The sequence below is a fragment of the Stegostoma tigrinum genome, chromosome 11, assembly GCF_030684315.1.
Source record: "Stegostoma tigrinum isolate sSteTig4 chromosome 11, sSteTig4.hap1, whole genome shotgun sequence".
Classification (NCBI taxonomy): Eukaryota; Metazoa; Chordata; class Chondrichthyes; order Orectolobiformes; family Stegostomatidae; genus Stegostoma; species Stegostoma tigrinum.
Genome location: NC_081364.1, coordinates 41843261 through 41863354, shown reverse-complemented (window position 1 = coordinate 41863354; position 20094 = coordinate 41843261). Strand labels below are relative to the sequence as shown.

The 20094-nt window shown below is 38.9% G+C and overlaps 1 protein-coding gene across 11 annotated transcripts in view; it reads right to left on the bottom strand.

The window, feature by feature from the left end:
• Nucleotides 1–3312: 3312 nt before the first annotated feature.
• Nucleotides 3313–20094, bottom strand: part of foxp1b (forkhead box P1b) — a 483509-nt gene continuing 466727 nt past the window's right edge. For all 11 annotated transcript variants that reach the window (XM_059649922.1, XM_048547287.2, XM_059649921.1 and 8 more), the window contains 2 exons: nt 12637–12803; nt 3313–7137 (listed from right to left, as the gene is read on the bottom strand). In XM_059649922.1, coding sequence (XP_059505905.1) covers nt 6993–7137; nt 12637–12803 — 312 coding nt within the window. In that variant the 3' untranslated portion in view covers nt 3313–6992. The remainder of the gene's footprint in view (nt 7138–12636; nt 12804–20094) is intronic.

The window sequence follows — 20094 nt, the reverse complement described above, 5'->3', positions numbered from 1 at the left end:
GTAGAATAGACAAGGGAGTCGCAGACTGAGTGGTCCCCACAAATGACGGATGGGGTGAGCGGGGAAGTATCTGTTTGGTTGTGGGGTTGGATTGTAGGTGGCGCAAGTAGCGGAGGACGATATACTGGATGCAGAGGTTGGTGGGCAGGAAATACAAAAGAGGGCATGTTTGATCACCAGTGGTTGGAGGGTTGAGGAGTTGAATAGGAGGTCAACTGGGATTTACGGGAATGGAATGCTACATCTTAGGAGCTGATGTGGCGGATGCAGGGTAATTGGGGAGTCAGGGATTGTATTCTTGCAGGAGGGTGGATGAGAGGAGGTGTAGTCAAGGTAACTATGGGAGTTGGTGGGTTTGAAATACATGTTGGTGCTCAGACAGTTACCAGAGATGGAACTGGAAAGATTCAGGAAGGGCAGGGAGGTATCAGAGATGGTCCAGGTGGATTTGAGGTTGTGGATGAAGGTGTTAGTAAAGTTGAAGAGTTGTTCAAGTTCCTTATGGGATCATGAGGCAATGTCGATACTGTCATCAACACAGCGGAGGAAGTGGGGAGGGATTTCATCGGTGTAACAGCAGAAGAGGGTCTGTTCCATGAATCTTATAAAGAGGCAGGCATAGCTTGGAACCATATGGGTGCCTATAGCCACCCCCTTAGTTTTTAGGAAGTGGGAGGAGTTAAGAGGAAAAGTTATGCAGGGTAAAGACATGCTGCATTAGGTGGACAAAGATGTTGGTGGAAGGAGACTGACTGGGCCTGCGGGAGATGAAGAAGCAGAGAGCTTTTACACCAGTGGGAGATACAAGTGTACAAGGATTGGGTGCCAATGGTGGAGATGAGGTTTTGGGTGCCAGCGAATTGGAAGTCTTAGAGAAGGTGGAGGGCCTGGGTAATGTCCCAAATGTAGGTGGGCAGTTCCTCGACCCGGGGGGGGAGAGAATCAAGGTAAAGGGTGATGAGTTCAGTGGGGCAAGGGCAGGCAGACAATGGGTCCGCGTATATTCACAATAAACTAGTAAAACTGGTTGTTGGTATTGCTAAATCACCAAGGAACTTATTATTTTAGATTGAATTTTCTTGTAAAAAGATGTCCAAGTGTTGTCTTTTAAATGCAATAATTATTCCAATTGCAAAAGTTCTGCAGGTTCCACTTGCTGAGACAATTATAGATTAGACTTTAATTAAACACTTTTAAACTACTAAAAGATTAATCATTCCTGAAAGATTCCATCCTAATTTGATGCATTGTAACCATAACAGACATTAAACTAAAACTAATAACCATTTCTAAACTGCCTATACCTTTTAAACTTTTAGTAAGCTTAACTCTGAATGCACATTCCTAAACTCTTTGGTGTAAGGCTCATAACCAAGGAGCAGCTGCGCCACTCTGGCTTTTGTAAGAGAATAATTATAAAACCTAATGAAGTGAGAATAGATTTTAACTTTTGAAAACAACTCTTGCACATTCTAATTAAAGGATATTTTTCAATGTTAATTTACACTATTAAAAAACAGCATCATTTAACCCCATCATCTGTGCCACAATGTCAAGTTTTGTCAAAGTGTTTTGTAAATGATATAAAATACTACTCCTTATTATTGATTAAATATTTTTCAAGACCACATAAAAGTCCATTGTTTGCAATTTTAATGTACGTTAGCTACTTTACTTTAGCAGTGCTAACTATTAAAATAGCAGGCAGAGAGGAATTCAAATGTAGCAGGTAAATGTTTGCTGACACCAGAGTAATTTCTACATTTGTGAATAATGTATGTTCAATGATAATTAATTATTTTTAGTACAAATGCAAACTAAAACCAGCGGTATTAGCTGGTTAAGTATAAAAAGGATATCCAAGAACTTAGCAGAAATTTACAATCCATCAGTATAGGACTTCAATCAGTACAAGGTGAACTTTATATGTGTATCAAACAATTTTAACCACTAATGGGCAACATAGATTTCCTTTTTAGTGCCGTTCACCTCAATTTACTAAATTGGGTGTTTGTAGTCTATTTAAGGTCGAGAAAACCGGTCTATATATATATTTTCTAATTGCTTTGACAGGTGCAGTCTCGTGAATTTAGTGTGTTTTTATCTGGAATGTTGGCTAATGCTACTGCCATATAATCAACATTCACCGAATAGATGCAAATAAAATAGAAGAAAAACAGTTTTGCATCAGATTTTATTAACAATTATTGCACAGTTACAGTGCAACAGATGTTTATAAGGATTTATTTCAAAACACACAATTTAATAACCCTCCTCGTGTGTTGTTTAGTATTTTTAATTTCAAAACTGATTAAGTTCCATTTTAAAACAGATCTTTTCAATAAGACACGTTGCAGCTGTTGAGTCTTGAATTGTTTGTTCTCTTTCAGCTCAAGTATTTTGAATTATTCAGCTGTGCATGTGCCAGAAACATTCCGCACTGCATGGAAATTCTCTGAATGTGGATTTTCTACTTGGGCTCAGAATAATAAGAAGCATGTGTATTTTAAAAAGGGGTCAACTTAATGAGGAATGCACAAAGTATAGAGTTACTTCAGTATCCTATTACAACATGTGATAATATTTGCTAAACAAATTTTCTGAACATTTGTGCAAAACATCTAAAGATATTTTTTTGAGCAACCTGCCAATCCAGCAAAATGCGGATTCCGCAGAGGGGGTTTTTAACAATAGTGAGCTAATCATATATTTGATTGCACATTTCCTGTAGTGACCCTGATCGTTCTGTGACCCAAATTAAAATTATACCCCCGACATTCATAATACTAAGCAATAAGATAAACTGGAAACAATTCATGTCACCTAAAGCTTTTTAACAAATCAATGCAACTATTTGTAATTGCTTGTTTCACAAGATTAAAAGTGTACAGACCTGACCTGTGTACTCAGTTTTGTGCCCAACATGACCTGTGCTTTGGTCGTTAAAACAAACCACTTGTGGTCAGCAATAATTTCCATCAAGAAATCCATATTTCTAATATTTCTAGAATTCTAATGCAGTTAGAATTTATAGCTGATCAAATGCAGTCACCTAAATTGCTGTTACAAGGAGACAGTTTAACCACCATTATTAATTACGGGAAAATTTAATGTTTAAGTACTGGCACTTGTATTGGTCATCTTTATAGTTAGGTCAGGAAAATGTCAGAATAGTGCTTGATAACTAGCCATTTCATCTGTTACAGAGGAATTTTAAATAATGTGTGATGAAAATGGTAACAATACTGAAAAACAACTTTGGGCCTGGGAGAGATCAACATCATCCTGAAAATGACAACACTGCAAACGGTGTGAACAACCAGCATTTTTATTGCATTTGAGAATGCTAATGTCAGTAATTAGTACTGACTACACACATGAAATTTTTTATTGTCTGCATCAACAGACATGGAATGATGGATTACACTGATGTAAGGAATGAGTTCCTGTATGCCTCTACAATAATCTCTTAACTGGCAGCAACATCGTTCAAAGCACCATGATAACACAATGTCCTCATTCTGTACCATTTCCAAACAACCTTTAACAAACAATCAGATTTGTATTCACTGGCTTTTGACAGTATAGAAGGCTGTGACACTCATTCCTGACATTGAAGTTACCTGAATCATGGTACTTCGATCATGATAATGTATGCTTTTCTTAGAGAAAAAGCATGTAACAAATTATCTTTACATCTTGGCACCTTGTAAAGTTCTTATTTAAAAAAAAATATTCAACAGGTTGACACTCCCCAGTTTTAATAATCATTACTTCACTGCAACTGGCCCTGGAATTCATCATGCTAAGTATTCACGACAGCAGGAAAAGAAATGACTTTTTTAAAATTGTCTTCTCCAAATCCTTCAAACTTTTAAGACAGCTGCAGAGGGCAGTGGTTGGACCTTTGTAAGCGGGAAGTATCAAAACAGTCTAACACAAACAAAACTGTACAAAATGCTTCGTTCAATGGTAACTTAAAAATCTGTCAACTGTACTACAGTTAAAGCAAAAAAAAGGGATTTTCTCCCAAATGTCAGCAAATAACTTCTGTTATTCTTAAAGCAAGGATTAATAAGTAAAATACATGTGCAGAACATTTGCAGTTTCAATACATACAGTAGTTTTCAAAGCTTTCTTTTAATATAGTCAATACAAAGCAGTTGCTCAAAAGCAAATGTGATTTAACAGAGATTTCTTGTTTTTAAAAGAACAGTGTTTAAAAAGAAACAGAAAAAGACAAAGGCTTGCACCAACACATTGGGATATTTATGTACAATGTAACAAACCCCCACCCTTTAGAAGCAACCGTATATCCAAACGGATATGGTGACAATGTTCAATCATTGAAATCCTGTACATAAAGAGCCTGAGGTTCAGAGTTGATTCTGCTGAAAGGCTGTGGTACCTGCTAGATATGCAAGCTCTAATTTTGCTAGTCTTTAGACTAAACATGCAAGACATACAACTAAGTGCAACTGAGTGAAATGTTTTATTTATCATTCCCTAAAAGTTTGAACTGAGGTATGCGTACTAACAGTTTCTCATGCTGTTAACTTTAGTCATGTCTAGCTACACATGCTGAGAATGTACTAATCTAACCATCTTCTATTCCCTCAAATACAGAGTTAACCGACAGGCCACTCAGTTTGAAATCGTGGGATCTCTTCTCATGATCCCATTTAGCTACTGCCTGCACATCCTCATGAAGCTGCCTGGAATGCCATTACAAATATATATTTCAAAAGACCACAGACTGCCCATTTAACAGAAAGTTGGATTAAGCTTAAAAAAAAACTGCTGTAATGTCTCTTGTATCAACCTAAGAGTGCTTTTGCATGAAGAATGCGGGAACAAAACTGAACAAATTTGAAGATGTGTGCCAAGGCAAACCAAAAATAAGTAATCTTGGCACAGTAAAGAAAATTGGTCTCCAAACAAAAGTGGCACACCATCTTTCAGTTACAGCTTCCATAACAAGCATTGTCCTAAAACACTAATACATGGTCCAGTTCCATCATGGAAGCTATTCCTTTTCTCTCTGTATTACCATTTGAATCTTGCATCTTCACCTTTTCATGTTACTCTTATCAGCACAGAAAGGATCTACATTCACCTTCCCTTGATGGAACGCTCCCTTTTTTGTGGCCTCCGTGATATCAGTCCTTAGTTTGGTCTCCAATTATATCTTCCTACAGTGAGCAAACTTGGTCATTATAGGAAAGAGAAAGCTGGATTTTCAGAGATAATACCTTTGGTTCAAACATCCACCTGGCCCGTTGCAGATATTGTTAAAAGGAGACTTAAACATCACAGGTTACTGTCTGTGCATCATTCCATTTTTAGCCATTTCCCCCTCTTGATTCTGCTACCTCCTTTGATCAACAATAAGAGGATATTTGGCTTCATCAGATAAAGCATCAAACAGAGAACATATAATTTACCTTTTAGATCATCTTTGGTAATCTCAGAAAAATTTATCTGGTTTCAAAAAAAAGTAAAAATAAATAAAGCTCTGAAAGCTTCTTCAACTGCCAAACTATATAGTCCTAAATAAATACAATGGGGGAAGAGGGGAGTGACAGAAAAGTGACCAAGTCGCAGTCTTGAAACAGCAAAGATGTTGAGTGTTTTGGAAAATAATTCAATGACTTCTATTAACAGAATTACTTTCTGTACGTAAAGTTTGCTTCAGGATCACTATAAGCTCGCAAAGTAAGCTCTAGTGACATTGCTTTCAATTTTGTCATCTATTGTGAAGTTTTCTAAGTTTGCTGAAATAACAAATTTCTACCTATAGAGCTACTTAACACAGCACTAGACATAAACCTTAACTGAAAAGCTTTGCTGCAGTGTGAATTAATATTTATACAGACAAAATTTTTTATGTTCTACTTTCTTTGACTCAACTCCTGTGTCTCCTTAGTACTCGTTGAACCTGAAAAACAGGAATCATTCAATGGCGTTATGCAGGAGACAAGGGCTAGTTACTAATATCATCTTTTTATTTCTGTCATTCTGTCCCCTGGTTCATTTCTGCAGCTTTCCTAAAAGTGAACCTTTCTCTGGAGTCATGGAACATTGATTCCGCCAGTTGATATTAAAAGTTGGGCCTGTTGATTGCTGACTGAAAGCAAATGAAATAAAGCAGTATCAGTAAACAGAATAAAAGCTGGTCTGAGGTTTAATTTCTCTCTCTCTCTATATATATATATAAAAAAAATGAAGTTAAGGGGAATGAATGACAGAAAATCTACCACGTGTGTTACAAACTGATGTCAGGCATTTTGTCCCATTGGTTAAAAAAAGACTTTAACATTCAACCACTACTGCTGAACATAGAGCTTAATGAGGTCCTCCAGAGGCCTGTGGCCTACGATTATAAAACTGCTTGGGTGCAGCAGAAGCAAACAGTGTCACAATAAAATTTCGGTTAATTATTTTTCACAAATTATTTCCCTCTCCCCTGCCCCATGGAAACAAATGTGGATTAAAGGCAGTGATATTTTAATAATCCACTTCCAGTACTGTGCAAATCAGTTTTAGCCTCAGTCTTCCATTTGAATATGCAAGTTCTGGGAAGAGCTCTACCTGCAGTTTGAACTATGAACAGCTTTGATCAGACCCATGAGTCCAACTTGGCAGGACTGCAGTCCAAATCTGCTGCAAAGTCTGTGTGTATGACTGTACAGTTCAGTAACTTTCAACACTGATGTTGACTTCAGGAGAGAAAAATCCCAAGTACCAAACAAGTCCATCCAATGTATGTAGAATACAAATTCCATTTTTCCAACAAAAAGTAGAAAAAAAATCAGAAACATTCCCCAACGGGATTCTTAATGGCACTAAAAGTCATTTAAAACATCTCATTACTTTGTCAAAAAGGGCTGAAAATTCCTCCAAACTTCCACATCATGGAGAGATTTCACAGGTTAATCTGACGAGCTCTCTTTGTATATGAATTCCATCTCAGGGAAAGATGAGAAACATGCTCATTCCATGTCTTCATTGCCTGGGTCCTCTTCAAATTCTCTGTCATTGTCAAGCTCTGGACTGTGATTTGCTGTTGTCACTAAGGACAGAGGCCCTTCCATTTCTTCTGGGTCCACTGGCTCCTCTTTAACATGGATAGGATACCTGTAACAAAGCCATTTTACAGTTAGAAAGCAACAAACGGACATGTATTTCAGGCACTTTATAACTGATTAAGAAAGTAATCATCACAGCATTTGGGAAATAATGTTGATTATTGATTCAATCTAAGAGTTCCAACAAACTGATGAACTAACAAACAAAAATATTTGTACCTGACGAGGATTTTTTAGCTCAGAGAACAATATATTTTGCAACATTCAGAAAACATAAATTAAATGAAAATAAGTACAACAAAGCAGCTGTTTGTCAAGAACCTTGTGGAGGCTGATCACTAAACACTGAGTACTGCTGCTCTAGTTAACATGCAGAACCTGTGAGCCTTCTCTCTAGAGGATGACCCTGAGTGAGGTTCTATCATTAATCAACTTCAACCAAACACAGCAACTAGACACCATGATACATGTTTTAAACTCCAAATTAATGCATATTTTTACAAACTGTCAATAATGGAAGAAAAGCACTGCCAGGAAACACAGGCTGAGGGGAAAAAGCCTGCTAAACATAACAGTGTGATAAGAAACTGCATTCCTAACGAGAATAATAATGCTGTCAGTTGTAAACAAGGCAGAACATGATCCCAGCCCTTGGACTGGGCAAGGGATGCACTAAGGAGATGAGATCTGCCAAATTCTCATTACTGAATAGCACATGAATAACCCATAGGGGGAATGTGGGTTGATTTTATGAAACCACAGTGATAACAATTGAAAATGTCCTGTGTAAATCACATTTACAACAATCTAGTCAGAAACACAAATAGATTTTGGGGTGGCTTTGTCAGGAAGCTCGTGTAAACATGCCAGTGAGCAAACAGTGCCTTCCTGAGTGACCAGAACTTTTAAAAAAAAAGACAGTATGGTCAAATAATTTTGTTTCTTTTGCTTAACTATCTTGCACTGAAACAGGAAGTTAAGTCGAAAAGCAGAGAACGCCCTTGCTGCTTTCAAAACAATTCACTTTTTAAAAAGGCATTCATTGTTTTTTTTAAGCTGAAGTAAATGATTTTGTCTCCCTCCCTTCACTGCTTGTTGACCAACTTCCACTATCCGTGGACTTCTCTGTTCTTCATTTCAAGTAGTAATCATCGCCCTGCCTAAGCTATATTTCCAACCCTTATTTTCTGCACTGTAATTTTTCACTTATTTCTTCAGTCTAAGGAGGCATGACTTTCAATGAAACTCTGCTTGGAGCCTGTATATTGTGCTTCACCATCGCATACTGTGCATGTTTGCTTTGTAGCTAACTTTGCAGCACGTCAGGATGAAAGTACTATCCTGGAGCAGTGATTATTCTAATGCAAGTGTACTTTCCAGAATTTCAAACAAAACAAAAAGCTTCAGTGGTTTGTAGCCACAATGAGAAAATGTCTCGATTGACAATATCTACTTTGTTACTGATGTGTTTGAAGAAGGATGCAAAGCTTTTAACAGCATTCGAGGGGGGTTTTAAAGAGTGCTGCAACACCAGCAAGTGGTTTGACATAACGATTGCTGTATACATATTCTTCACAAAACACTTCACCTGTGTAGTTTTCACATTAGGTACAAAGCTATGTTGATTTTATCTATGCTACCGTTCATGCACAACATACCAGATGTGACACAGTAAACAAGATGTACACAGTTTAAAGAGCTAATGCTTCTGCAAAACGCTAACCAATATTGAATGCCTGGTAACAAGCTGAAGTATGTATAACAATTCCCCATAGAAAGCCAAGCGTTGTATACTGGACATCATCACTCAACTTGGTATCAAAAATATTATTAAAGACTATTTCTCCGTTTGAATGTAGTTACCGGATTAATTTCTGCATGGGATTCAAACCATTGGACATAAAGCAGATGCATACAATGTAACAAAGAACACCATTTAATCACAGAATCTAATCTTATATATATGGAAACTTCCTCTTATACTGGCAGTTTTAAAGATTACATTTAGATACATTTTTCCAGAGTCAGCTGGGGAATATGCTCAATAATCCCCATAAATACTGAATATCCAGAGGGACTGCACACCCACCCATCCTGCCTTACCCTTCCTGTTACAGCATTCTGCCCTCAACACCATCCATACTTAACATGGACAGCAATCTCCCATTACTTCATACTGTTATATATGCGCTCATTATACTGCCGTCTGGTACTATAATGCTCCTATTAATTTTCCTTTTGATATTTTAAGAGTGATCTATAAATCATGTAGCCTTTCATATGAGCCACCATTAATGTCTGGCAATGATGCTGTCTGCAGGATATTATTTTAAGCTTATAATGTAAGCAAGTGAATCAGTGATTTTATTCTGCAGAATTTATTACAACTTTTAGGTTTACAGTGGCTACAGGCAAAATTATTCAACACCTTTGTTTCAGTGCTTGTTTTGTTATCAACATTGTTTGATACAATTTGCTATGCAAAATGATGCAAAGGATCGTAGTCTAACCAAGTTCTATCAAAAATGAGAAACAAAAGGCTCTGCTGTAGGCTATGTTGGATCTAATCATTCCGCTTTTGAACTTGTGTACTCAACCTTATTTGAATGGTTATTTTTCAACAAGATCACAGGCTGTATCTGTGGAATACATACGCACACTGCCACATAAAGTGCTCATTACAGAGTGGCACGTGCTAACATGATAGTTGTTCATCTTCTGTCAAGTTCAACACATTTTGTTTATGTAACTACTGCTCGAAGCATGACACCTTTTAAAGAATCCTACAGTACAGCTTAAAATAATCTGAGGTTTTTCCAACTGGATTTGATCCTGAGATCACCTACAAGCAATATCAAGAAGGAGATTAATAAAGAAAAAAAATGTTTCCTTGCATTTACTGACAGATTCATTCATTGTTCTGCCACAGCTGTAATGACACAAGATTATGATGTCAAGTAAAGGCATTACTGATAGGCAATGAATGAATGATAGCACCAATAACCAGGGCTAGTGATCTGACCTGTCTTTTAACAAAGGTAGGCAATGTTGCAATGAAAATAGCATAGATGTTAGCAGTTTGATTGTCAGCAGGGCAAAGTTATATTTATATCACTTAAATAACAAAATTTAAAATCCATCAAGTGTTCTTTGGTGGTTCTTGCTACAGTTGAAATCCAGCACAAATTTCATATCGGACAGTAGGGAATTTGATTAAAAGCCAGCTAAGTCACTAAAGGCTGTGAATTTTTTTTTGCATTATCATTAGTTGGTACAACTGCAGTAAGGAAATGACAAAAAAAAGCTTAACATTCATACTGATGCCCGTTGTAGAAAACTAAAAACTTTCCTCACAGCATTTGCAAATGTCAACTTCAGCACTAACATATGGTGAGTTTATTTCTACCAACAGGTGTGTTTTTTTAAAAAAAACATTTTGTATCGGGTGGTGCAGTACATTAGAACACCAAACAGGCCTTGCCAAGGGTGCGGTAGGATATGGTTTTGTATTTGGAAGTTCCCCACATGCTGGCTTCCTGATCTCAATTACATTGTCAGGGGAGTTGGTGAATGGAGGTCAAGGCCTTCCTGGCAAATGGCAAGGAATAATTATCAGCCAAACAGCATTAATACACTTTCTAGTGGACATTTATGTGACACATCAGTGGTGATGAGGCCAACATTTCCTACCCATCCTCCTGAGCTCAGAAACAGGACCTAGAAATTGAAAAACAAAAAGGGTTGGGGTGTACAAATACATTCAGAATGTTTTGAGATTATAAGTGACGCACTCAGAAAAGTGCTTACACAGCAACATACTTTACAAATTTATTTTTTTAAATTGATAGCTGCCAAAAATTAGTAAATAATCTGATTTAACTTTTGTCAGAGCTTCCTTGGTAAACTTCCACAGAACACATTAATCAGCGTGAATACTCATGCACTAATATACCAATGCTCTGCCAGCTTAAGGCCTATGTTATTCACACTTGCAGCAGTAAGAATTGAGTCACTCAGACTGTAAGAAGTCTCATAGGTCAAGAATTCATAGGACAAAGTATGAAAAGCTATACTTTGCTTTTCCAAGACATAACAACTGTTCTCAATTATTTCAAACAGGCCTAATTTTAAGGAGACTACCTTTCTGACTTGATGAGCTTGCTGCCAGAAAAATAAATTTGCTTTATTAGCTGAAAACAATGATCGGGCCTGCAGAGTTTCACAGATAGGTAAAGGCAGCCACGACTGGAATCTAAAGAGATGACAAAATAATTGCCTCCTGTTTGAAGAGTGTTGCAGACTTAGAACAATGTACCATAATATATAAAACTATACTAAAGACAGCCCGCCAAAAATAACATTAAAAATTGACTTTGGCGTCCCAAGCGAGAGAAAATCTAGGAAATGGCAAGTTTTAAGAGCATCACTGGCTAGGCCTTATAGCACAAGACAGGAGGATTCTGAGTAATAGCACGCACTTAGATCTGAAATAATTGTGAAAATATGTCAGAAGTGTCTGATCACTGGAGACCAGCATTTTTACAATAATTATAAGTATATATTTTTATTAAATCACTACTAAAAATAAAATGGCAAACACTAAATTCACTATTTGTGGAAAAATAATTTTGTTAAGTACTTAAGCACCTATCATTTAAGTTTATGAGAGTGCATCTTCCATATTATTTAAATCAGATTTATTACGACTAGTTGACAGAGTTTAATGGGTGACCTTTAGCAATAAATGCTGTTTCAGTTCTTCAATGGCCTAGTATAGCACTGACCCAGATGATCACAAGCTCCTGGCTTGTTAAGACAATTTAAAGCACTGCAGCCTTTGTGGTATTAAAGCTGACCTCAGTACCTCTGGAGTACAGGGGAAAAAAGAAACAGGCATTCCCAATCCTAATTACAATGGTAATTAATGCTGAAAAGCACAAGTGTGTGGATGTCAAGTGAAAATACGGCTAGCTCAACCATGATGCCATTTACATCCAGTAGACACATGGGCATGGTTACTTAGGTGAAGTAGCTGAGGCAGTTTTCTCAAGTGCTGCACACTTTCAACAGACAATGTAAGGAAACTGTAAATAAACATCTGGTTTTAGCTGAGCCACGCAGACATATATACTCCTAGATAGATGCTCAAAGCAGAAAAACCTGGTGATACTCAGAACGCTGGCAGCATCTGTGGAGAGAGAAATAGATGCCGAGTCATTTGGTAGACACAGCATTGTCTAGATGCATTAACATGGGCACACTCAAATACTAAGGATCAGTGTTCAGTTAAGAACCTTTGCATAAATATCAACAAAACTCTGAGGGGCAGTGACAAAGACTTGGACATTTAATACCTTGAAATTTTAATGCTGTGTCAAGAAGGGATGAAGGGTAGCATATGGTCATTGGGAGAAAATGGCTCTCCACAATTTTTCAGTTCTTCACTGCAAAGCCTAGACATTCCACAATCATGACCATTTCAGAGAAAATTATTGAAAAACACAGTTAAGGCAAAGACAAAACCAGAAAGCAATGCTTGACTACTCACATTGCTTGCAACGGAGAACGTCCTGGACTGCTGTCACTTTCATTGCTGTTTGAATGCTCCACTGCACCATTTAGCTCCTCATGAATAGCACCCACCATGGTGGCTACAGTGGGATTTCCCATGGAAGCAGTAGTGTATAGAGGTATGTTATTCTCAGTCATTGAAGCCTATTGAAATACACAATGAAAGTAAGCTTAAAAACTGATTCAAATGAACAGTAAATGTTCTCTGACATTCTTGGCTTCAGTTTTAGAACAATTAAGATTCCTTAGTTTGATTTGAGAAATGTATTCATACAATATTCAAGAATTTCATTACAACTCCAATTATAATAAATCTTACAAGTGCACAGTGCCTTCAGACAGTTAATTATTTATTTTTAGGCTACACAGATTTTCATTTTGACAGCACCTTCCAAACCCACAAAAGCTCTAACAATTGGAAGAACAAGGACAGCAGGCACCAGCAGTTCCAACAAATTCACAGCTGGTGGTGTGGAAATATATTCTTGTTGCTTCACTGTAACTGGGACAAGTCCTGGAACTCTTTCCTTAACAGCACCCTAGATGTACCGATACTAAAAGGACAACAGTGGTTCAAGACAAAGGCTTACCACTACCGTAACAGCAATTAAGGATGGGCATGTTGCTCTTGTCAATACTGTAGGCAACAACAATTTTTTTTTGTTCATCCTTAAATTATATTTCTGTTGAGAAGGCAGTGAAAGGATATTTAGGAACTAGTTTACAATGTTAGCAATGGTTATCTATACAAACTACAAAATTAGGACAAACTAAATGCACTGGGTGAGAAACCAGCATCACTCTGTGGATGATTTTGCTGTTACATGTCCCCTTACTGCTTGAAAATGGCATCGCACACCATGTGTGTATACTTGGGGGATCAAGGATGCTTGGTGTCTAACTGATGGGGCACATTCCAGGGAGTGAATGCCCATAAGAGCTACACAGAGAACGTAGGTCATGACATAAATGTGTGCTATGCTGATTTCATACAAGTAGTGCCATTTTGGATGTCGGCATATGCAGAGTTATAGGTTTATAACTCTGGGCTCTGTGTACCTGATGGGCAGGATGGTCTGCTTCAACACTGTATGGATTCTATGATCTGATCTGATTCATTGTTACACATATTTATTTGCACAAATACAGTGAAAAGTGTTGTTTCGTGGAGCCGTCTTGAACACAGAATGTAAAGCCAGAAAAATAAAGCAATAAAGTTCATCTTACAGTCTTATCTCAGTAAAGTGAGGTGGGCTTTGCAACAGCTCCCATTTCTAGCAGAGTCATAGGCTTGGATCCAGGCTCCTCCACCCTGATGTTTTGAGTCCCTCCTGCTAAACTGGTTGCAGGTGCTAGAGTGATGTGGCACACTAGCGTACAATAAATGAACATGCCTTTGACTGAATACCATTGCGCAGCTCAGCACAGGTGCCCGAATCCACGTGATACCTGTACTCAATGTAGTTAGGTACTGCTGGCTGCCAACGAATCCCACTAGATGTGCCTGGCCTTGCAGAGCAGACATGATGCGCAATGAAGAATACCAAGATGGTGGCGAACATCTGGTGCCAATGTCCATGATGGATGATATGTGACTGCTGCTCGTGGCTAATGCCCTGCTCTGTATTTTAGCCATGCACAAAATGGGGAAGGTGGCAAGTTGAACACGTAAAAAACCCACTGTGGTTTCCATTTTGAGGTTTTCTGATAGTTACTGGTTTGGTGAGTTTGGCATAAGGGATCCAAGGCAATTTGGATCAAAATTGGAAGTACAAAGGATCAAAGGGACACCTTTGTGTCTGTCGATCCTTGAAGGCAGCAGGACACATAGATAAAGTGGTTAAGGCAGCATATGAGATACTTGCCTTCATTAGTCAAGGTATGTGGTTAGGCCACAGCTGAGGTACTGTGTAAATTTCCAGTTGTCACACTACAGAAAGAATGTGATGTCCAGAAGAGATTCACTAGCCTGCTGCCCAGCTCAGAATGATTCAGCTATTAAGAGGACATAGATATGCTGGGGTTGTTTTCCTCAGAGCAGAGAAAGCTGAGGGGAGGGGAATATATTTGAGGTCTATGCAATGCTGAGGGCATTGACAGGAAACATAGGCACAAACGTTATCCCTTTGTAAAGAGGTCACTAATTGGGGAGCATAATTTTATGGTAAGGAGCAAGATGTTTAAAAGGAATTGAGGAAAATATTTTTCACCCAGAGGATTAGGTGCCTGGAACTCATTGTCTGAAAGGTTGGAAGAGGCAGGGCCCCTCAAGACATTTAAGTGCTATTTAGATGAAAAATTGGAATGACATTGCATTCACAGCGAAGGGCCAAGTGGTGGAAAACAAGACTAAAACAAATGGATGCTTGATGACCAGTTTGGGCTCAATGAGATAAATGGCCTCCTTTCATGCTGTAAATGCTCCATGCATCTTTAAGACTCCAAAATCGGCATCTGCCCAAGAATATGGAAAATGGCCCTATACATCATGTGCACAAACAAAACAGGGCAATTCCAACCCAGCCAACTGCCTCCAAAGTGATGTAAAAAGGTCACTGACAGGGCTACCAAACAGCACTTACAGTGGAATATCTACCAGGGCCTTGATCTGAATGTGGGCAAAAGAGGTGAACTCCAGAAGTGAGGTGAGAGACACTCCTCTTAACACCAAGGTAGCATGTGATGCCAATGTTATTAAGGGGCACTAGCTGACAGAATACTCTGTGTACCTGGAAGAGTGCAGGTCCAACAATATTCAAGAAGTTTGACACTATTGACGACAAAGCAGTTCACTTGATTGGCACCCATCCACCACCTTCAACGTTGACTCCATCACGAGTGACACACAGTGGCAGCAGTCTGTACCATCTACATGCACTGCAGTAACTTACCAATGCTCCTTCAACAGCATCAAAACCTGTGACCTCCTCCATGCATTACACCTCCAAGGCACTTATCTTGGTTTTACCAAGATGCAAGTGCTCAATGATGCTGGCACTACACTTAAAGACCAGATGTGCACCAGTTAAAGTCTACAAGCAAGTTATAGCTATTCATGGTTCCGGTGTAGAAAGAAGTTCCCCAAACAGTGACCTGGGTGTCCCGATGTATGGGATGATGCAAAGCAGAGCTGTCCTCTTCATGAAATTGAAGCCCTGTCTCTTGAGGTACCGTACCAGCATGTATGGCAGAAATGAACACCCACAAACAACGCAAGAAAATTACTTTAAACTTTCTAAATCATGGTTTAAAGGGTCCAAGGCATATTTGATGCACACACAGAAATTCACACTCCTCCCAAAAATCCTGAATAATTTAAACACAGCCAACCATTGCATCACTGATAGGCATATTATACAAAACTCATGGCAGGGAATAATGCCGGTGATTTTGCAATTGCTAGGCGAGGAAAGTAGAGAAGGACAAATACAGGATATTAATTTTTGAAGTGCTAAAACTACAGATGCTTGAAATGGTGAGTGGAGATCGTGTAACATGTCGAGAAAAGACACACAAATTCCAAGTAACCACTAGCAATAGAGCTCAGACACTTGTGTTATAGGTGTGTGAAACTCCCAGTACTAGTGAGCTATTTTGTTAGGCTTTATTACTTTGAGCTAAAGGGTCTGTACTCTCTATAAAGTTTGCTTTTGAACAACTGACTTGTTAAGTATTGTGACACAAAACACTTTTGTTACAGCTTTTCATACTGAAACCATCAGGATATATTCACTACCAAAATAAAGGAACATTATTGCACTGTAATGAATTTTAAAAAGTGCATGTCCTGGTGGCAAGTGGACTCTCTTTGGCAGAAGCATTGCTAAAGTGAATGAACCAGTGAGATGATAACAGATAGTTAACCGCTAAGTTTGTGTAAGTGTAAACCAGGCAGTTAACTCTGAGACAACAAGGTGTAGAGCTGAATGAACACAGCAGGCCAAGCAGCAGAGAAGCAGGAAAGCTGACATTTCAGGTCTGGACCAAATGTCTAATCACAGAATCAGAATCAAATGTTGGACACAGTGACAAGAGCTTTTCAAACACAGGAAGGTTGTGTTTGGTCAGTATACTGAATGTTGTTTTTGCACAGTGCAGGGACATGCAGTTTAATATGATCTGCCAATCTATGGGATGTATAGGCCAAATACCTAGCACCACACTGGCACTAAATTTGATGTATACGATTGCTCGTTGGTGTGACAGGCAAAATGTGTTTTTGGCTTGATGGCTGCGTGACGTCAACAATGTATGTCACTCTTGATGATACTGTCTAGTAGCAGCGTGAAACAGGTAGCTTCAGCTGTTACTCTGATTTCTGAGGTATCCTGAATTTGTGTTAAATACAGTGACAAATGAACTGATCAGAGTAGGCATTATCTTTTAAGATGGCCCTGACGTGTCCTAATTCAGTATCAAGTTTGGGACGGCCTGAAAATGGCCTTATTTATGAGACTGCTGGTAAAGGTGGAACCTGTGGGAATCCAAGAACTTGTGGGAATCCAAAGGCCTGTGCTGCCCAGTGATGGTAGATTTGCAGGAGACAGTGTTAGAGAACCTGATGGCAGATTTTGCAACAAGCATGTCACAGAAAGGGAACTCATTTGACTCCTCCATTTTACTTGATGAATTTAATCACAAGATGCAGTTATTTAAGAGATGTAGGGAAATTTTTGCATGCAGCTGTGGATTCAACATGCTCCTCTCAACTGGTCTACAAAAATATTGTTCCTCTTTACGTTGGCATCCTTGCAAACTATGATGAAAAGATTTGACAATTTTTTTTCAGATCTGTTCAATTTCTGCGCTATCAAATGACTAACTGATGTTTAAATTAATTATAGAGAAAGCCATCATAGATGGAATGAGATAAACATAGTTTTGTTCAGCATTTGAAAGCATGTGATACGCATGTTCAATGTATTTTCTATTGAGATTGCACTATTCAGCAATATAAATGCTGACTGTATGATGCTGTTAACAAATTAGTGCCATTTTGATACAAAACAGGTCAGGGATTTCGCTATGGCCTGTACAGGGCCAAATCAGCCATTTATAGTGTTATTCAAAACAACACAAACCTGTGGGGACATTTTTTGGAGATCATTTTGATTGCACTGAGCCAGGAGATCATTTGAATACCAAGCAGTCAATTTTGACCTCTGTGAAGAGTCAAAGTTGAGAATGTGGGGGAGTGGAGAAAAGAAACCTTTGTATTTCTGTTTGAGCAAGCTCAGGGAGATGCTGGCTACTGCAGATGATGGAACTCATCTTGGTCATTCCATTCTAACATTGGAAAGAGCAGAAAAATGAACTGTTGTAACATGACTAGGCCTCAGTGCGTTGCAGTTAACTATGAGAAAGGCTGCACAGATAAGGCCAGCCAGGGGGCCTACTTGGCCAGATCATAGGTTCAATACGTCAAAAGCCATTTAGCCCATTTACTTCTTTTCTAAAGAAGTTCTTAAGGAGCTAGCATCTCTACCAGCTGTATAGGTCTGTGCTGCCTCTTAATACTAAATTCAACTATCACAATTATCACTGAATTTCTTGTGACAGGTGATAGCAGCATTAGCCAGGCTGCAGTTTATGCCTGCAAAAAAAAATCATGACCAACACCTAATTTGCAAAAGCCAGAATCACAGGCTTACCTTCTGTATGGAGCATTAGAGATTGAGTCCATGTAATGTCAAGCCCAGCAAGCCAGCAACGAACAAGAATCATAACAGCTTTCATTCCATTTATGTCCAGCAAATCATGCAATTCTGGGTCTACTTTCCTTGCAGTTATTGTATTGGCTTCATACTGCACCAGGTCTAAATTTTCCCTGCTCTGTGCTTTCCTCCAACTGCAGGTTTTGGCACAAAGTTCAGAGGTTGAAGGCTTTGGGACAGAGATATCTCTTTCACACTTGGTGCAAAGCACTTCTCTATAATCCTCACTTCAGCGCCAAGCAGACAACTCCAACACTAAAACGTTTCTATTGTTGGTCACTCAGAGATCGTAAGAACTGCCGATGCTGGAGTATGAGATAACACTGTGCAGCTGGAGAACACAGCAGACCAGGCAGCAGAGGAGCAGGAAAGCTGACGTTTTGGGTCATTTCTGAAGAAGGGGTCCCGACCTGAAACGTCATCTTTCCTGCTTCTGATGCTGCCTGGCCTGCTGTGTTCCTCCAGCTGCACACTATGTCCCTTCTGTGGTTGGGATGGGTTTAGGAGCTTCCTGCAATTCAACATGGAGAGGAGGCAAGCATCAGTCGCATTAGTCACAACCTTGCTACCTGAAAATTGCTTCCATGTTAAAATTCACTCTCTTTCGTAAGATGAATTACAGCACAAGGCTGGCATAGCCTACATCAACATATTCCTTGAATTATGTGGAGACTCTCTAGCGTAAGCCATGAAACTGCAATCTTTGGACTCCAAGATTCTGAGTCCTACCACTGTGCAATGGCTGACACTTACATGCACAACTGAGAGCACACTGCATTGTTGATGAGAAGTTACATTTAAACCCTTTGTGCCCTGGTAGAAAGACATGAGATTTCCTGGACAGTGAACAGTTGGGAATTCTCCTGATGACCTAGTTAACACTAATCCCTCAGTCAACACTACTTTAACAAATCAGACCATCAGGTCATTTCACATTACTGTTCATGAGATCCTGCTCCAAGCATACTTCTAAACATATACATTGTCCTATTATGATTTACAGTGATGACATGTAGACAATGTGAAGCCATGAAAAGTGTTGTAAAGAAGGAAGGTGTCTTCTTTTCTTGTTGAGGAATAACAATGTTTGGTTATAACTTGACCAACTGGCAAACCAAACAGGATACAAAAAGCTCACCAACTGTTGACATGACTAAATCTGATGCAGTTACATCAGTTCCCAGGAGTCTGACCTGCTAACACCACAGCTTTTGGAAGTGATGCCTGCACTCATGTGTGGAACACATGTACAGTAGCCCACAGTCAGCTGGCAATTCCTACGCTTTATTGTAATTGCACGACTGAAGAACATCTTTGGGGATTGATCTGACTGCGCATAGAACACTGAGCAAACTATGTGCTGTTTGAATTCATTTGCATAGCCATTTCTAATGGTTTTCCACTGCCTTATGCTTTCCTAGCTACACCACATACATTACTGGCAAGACGTTTATGCATTTTCTGACACTTATTGCCAGATTGAGTGGTTAAAGGTGGTACAGTAGTGATAAGTTTCTGCCTGTTAAGCTAAGAGCCTTCAGTATGTAGGAGGAACGTTGCAGTGCCAGTGGTGTTGTCATTTGAGTCTTGTATTGCTCTGAAAAGTTGTATTTAAAAAGCTCCTTGATACAATTTGTTCACTTGATATCCTAGTCAATATTTCCCACCAAACAATGTCACCAAAACAGATCATTTATTTGTTCTTTTCGTGCATGAGGAGA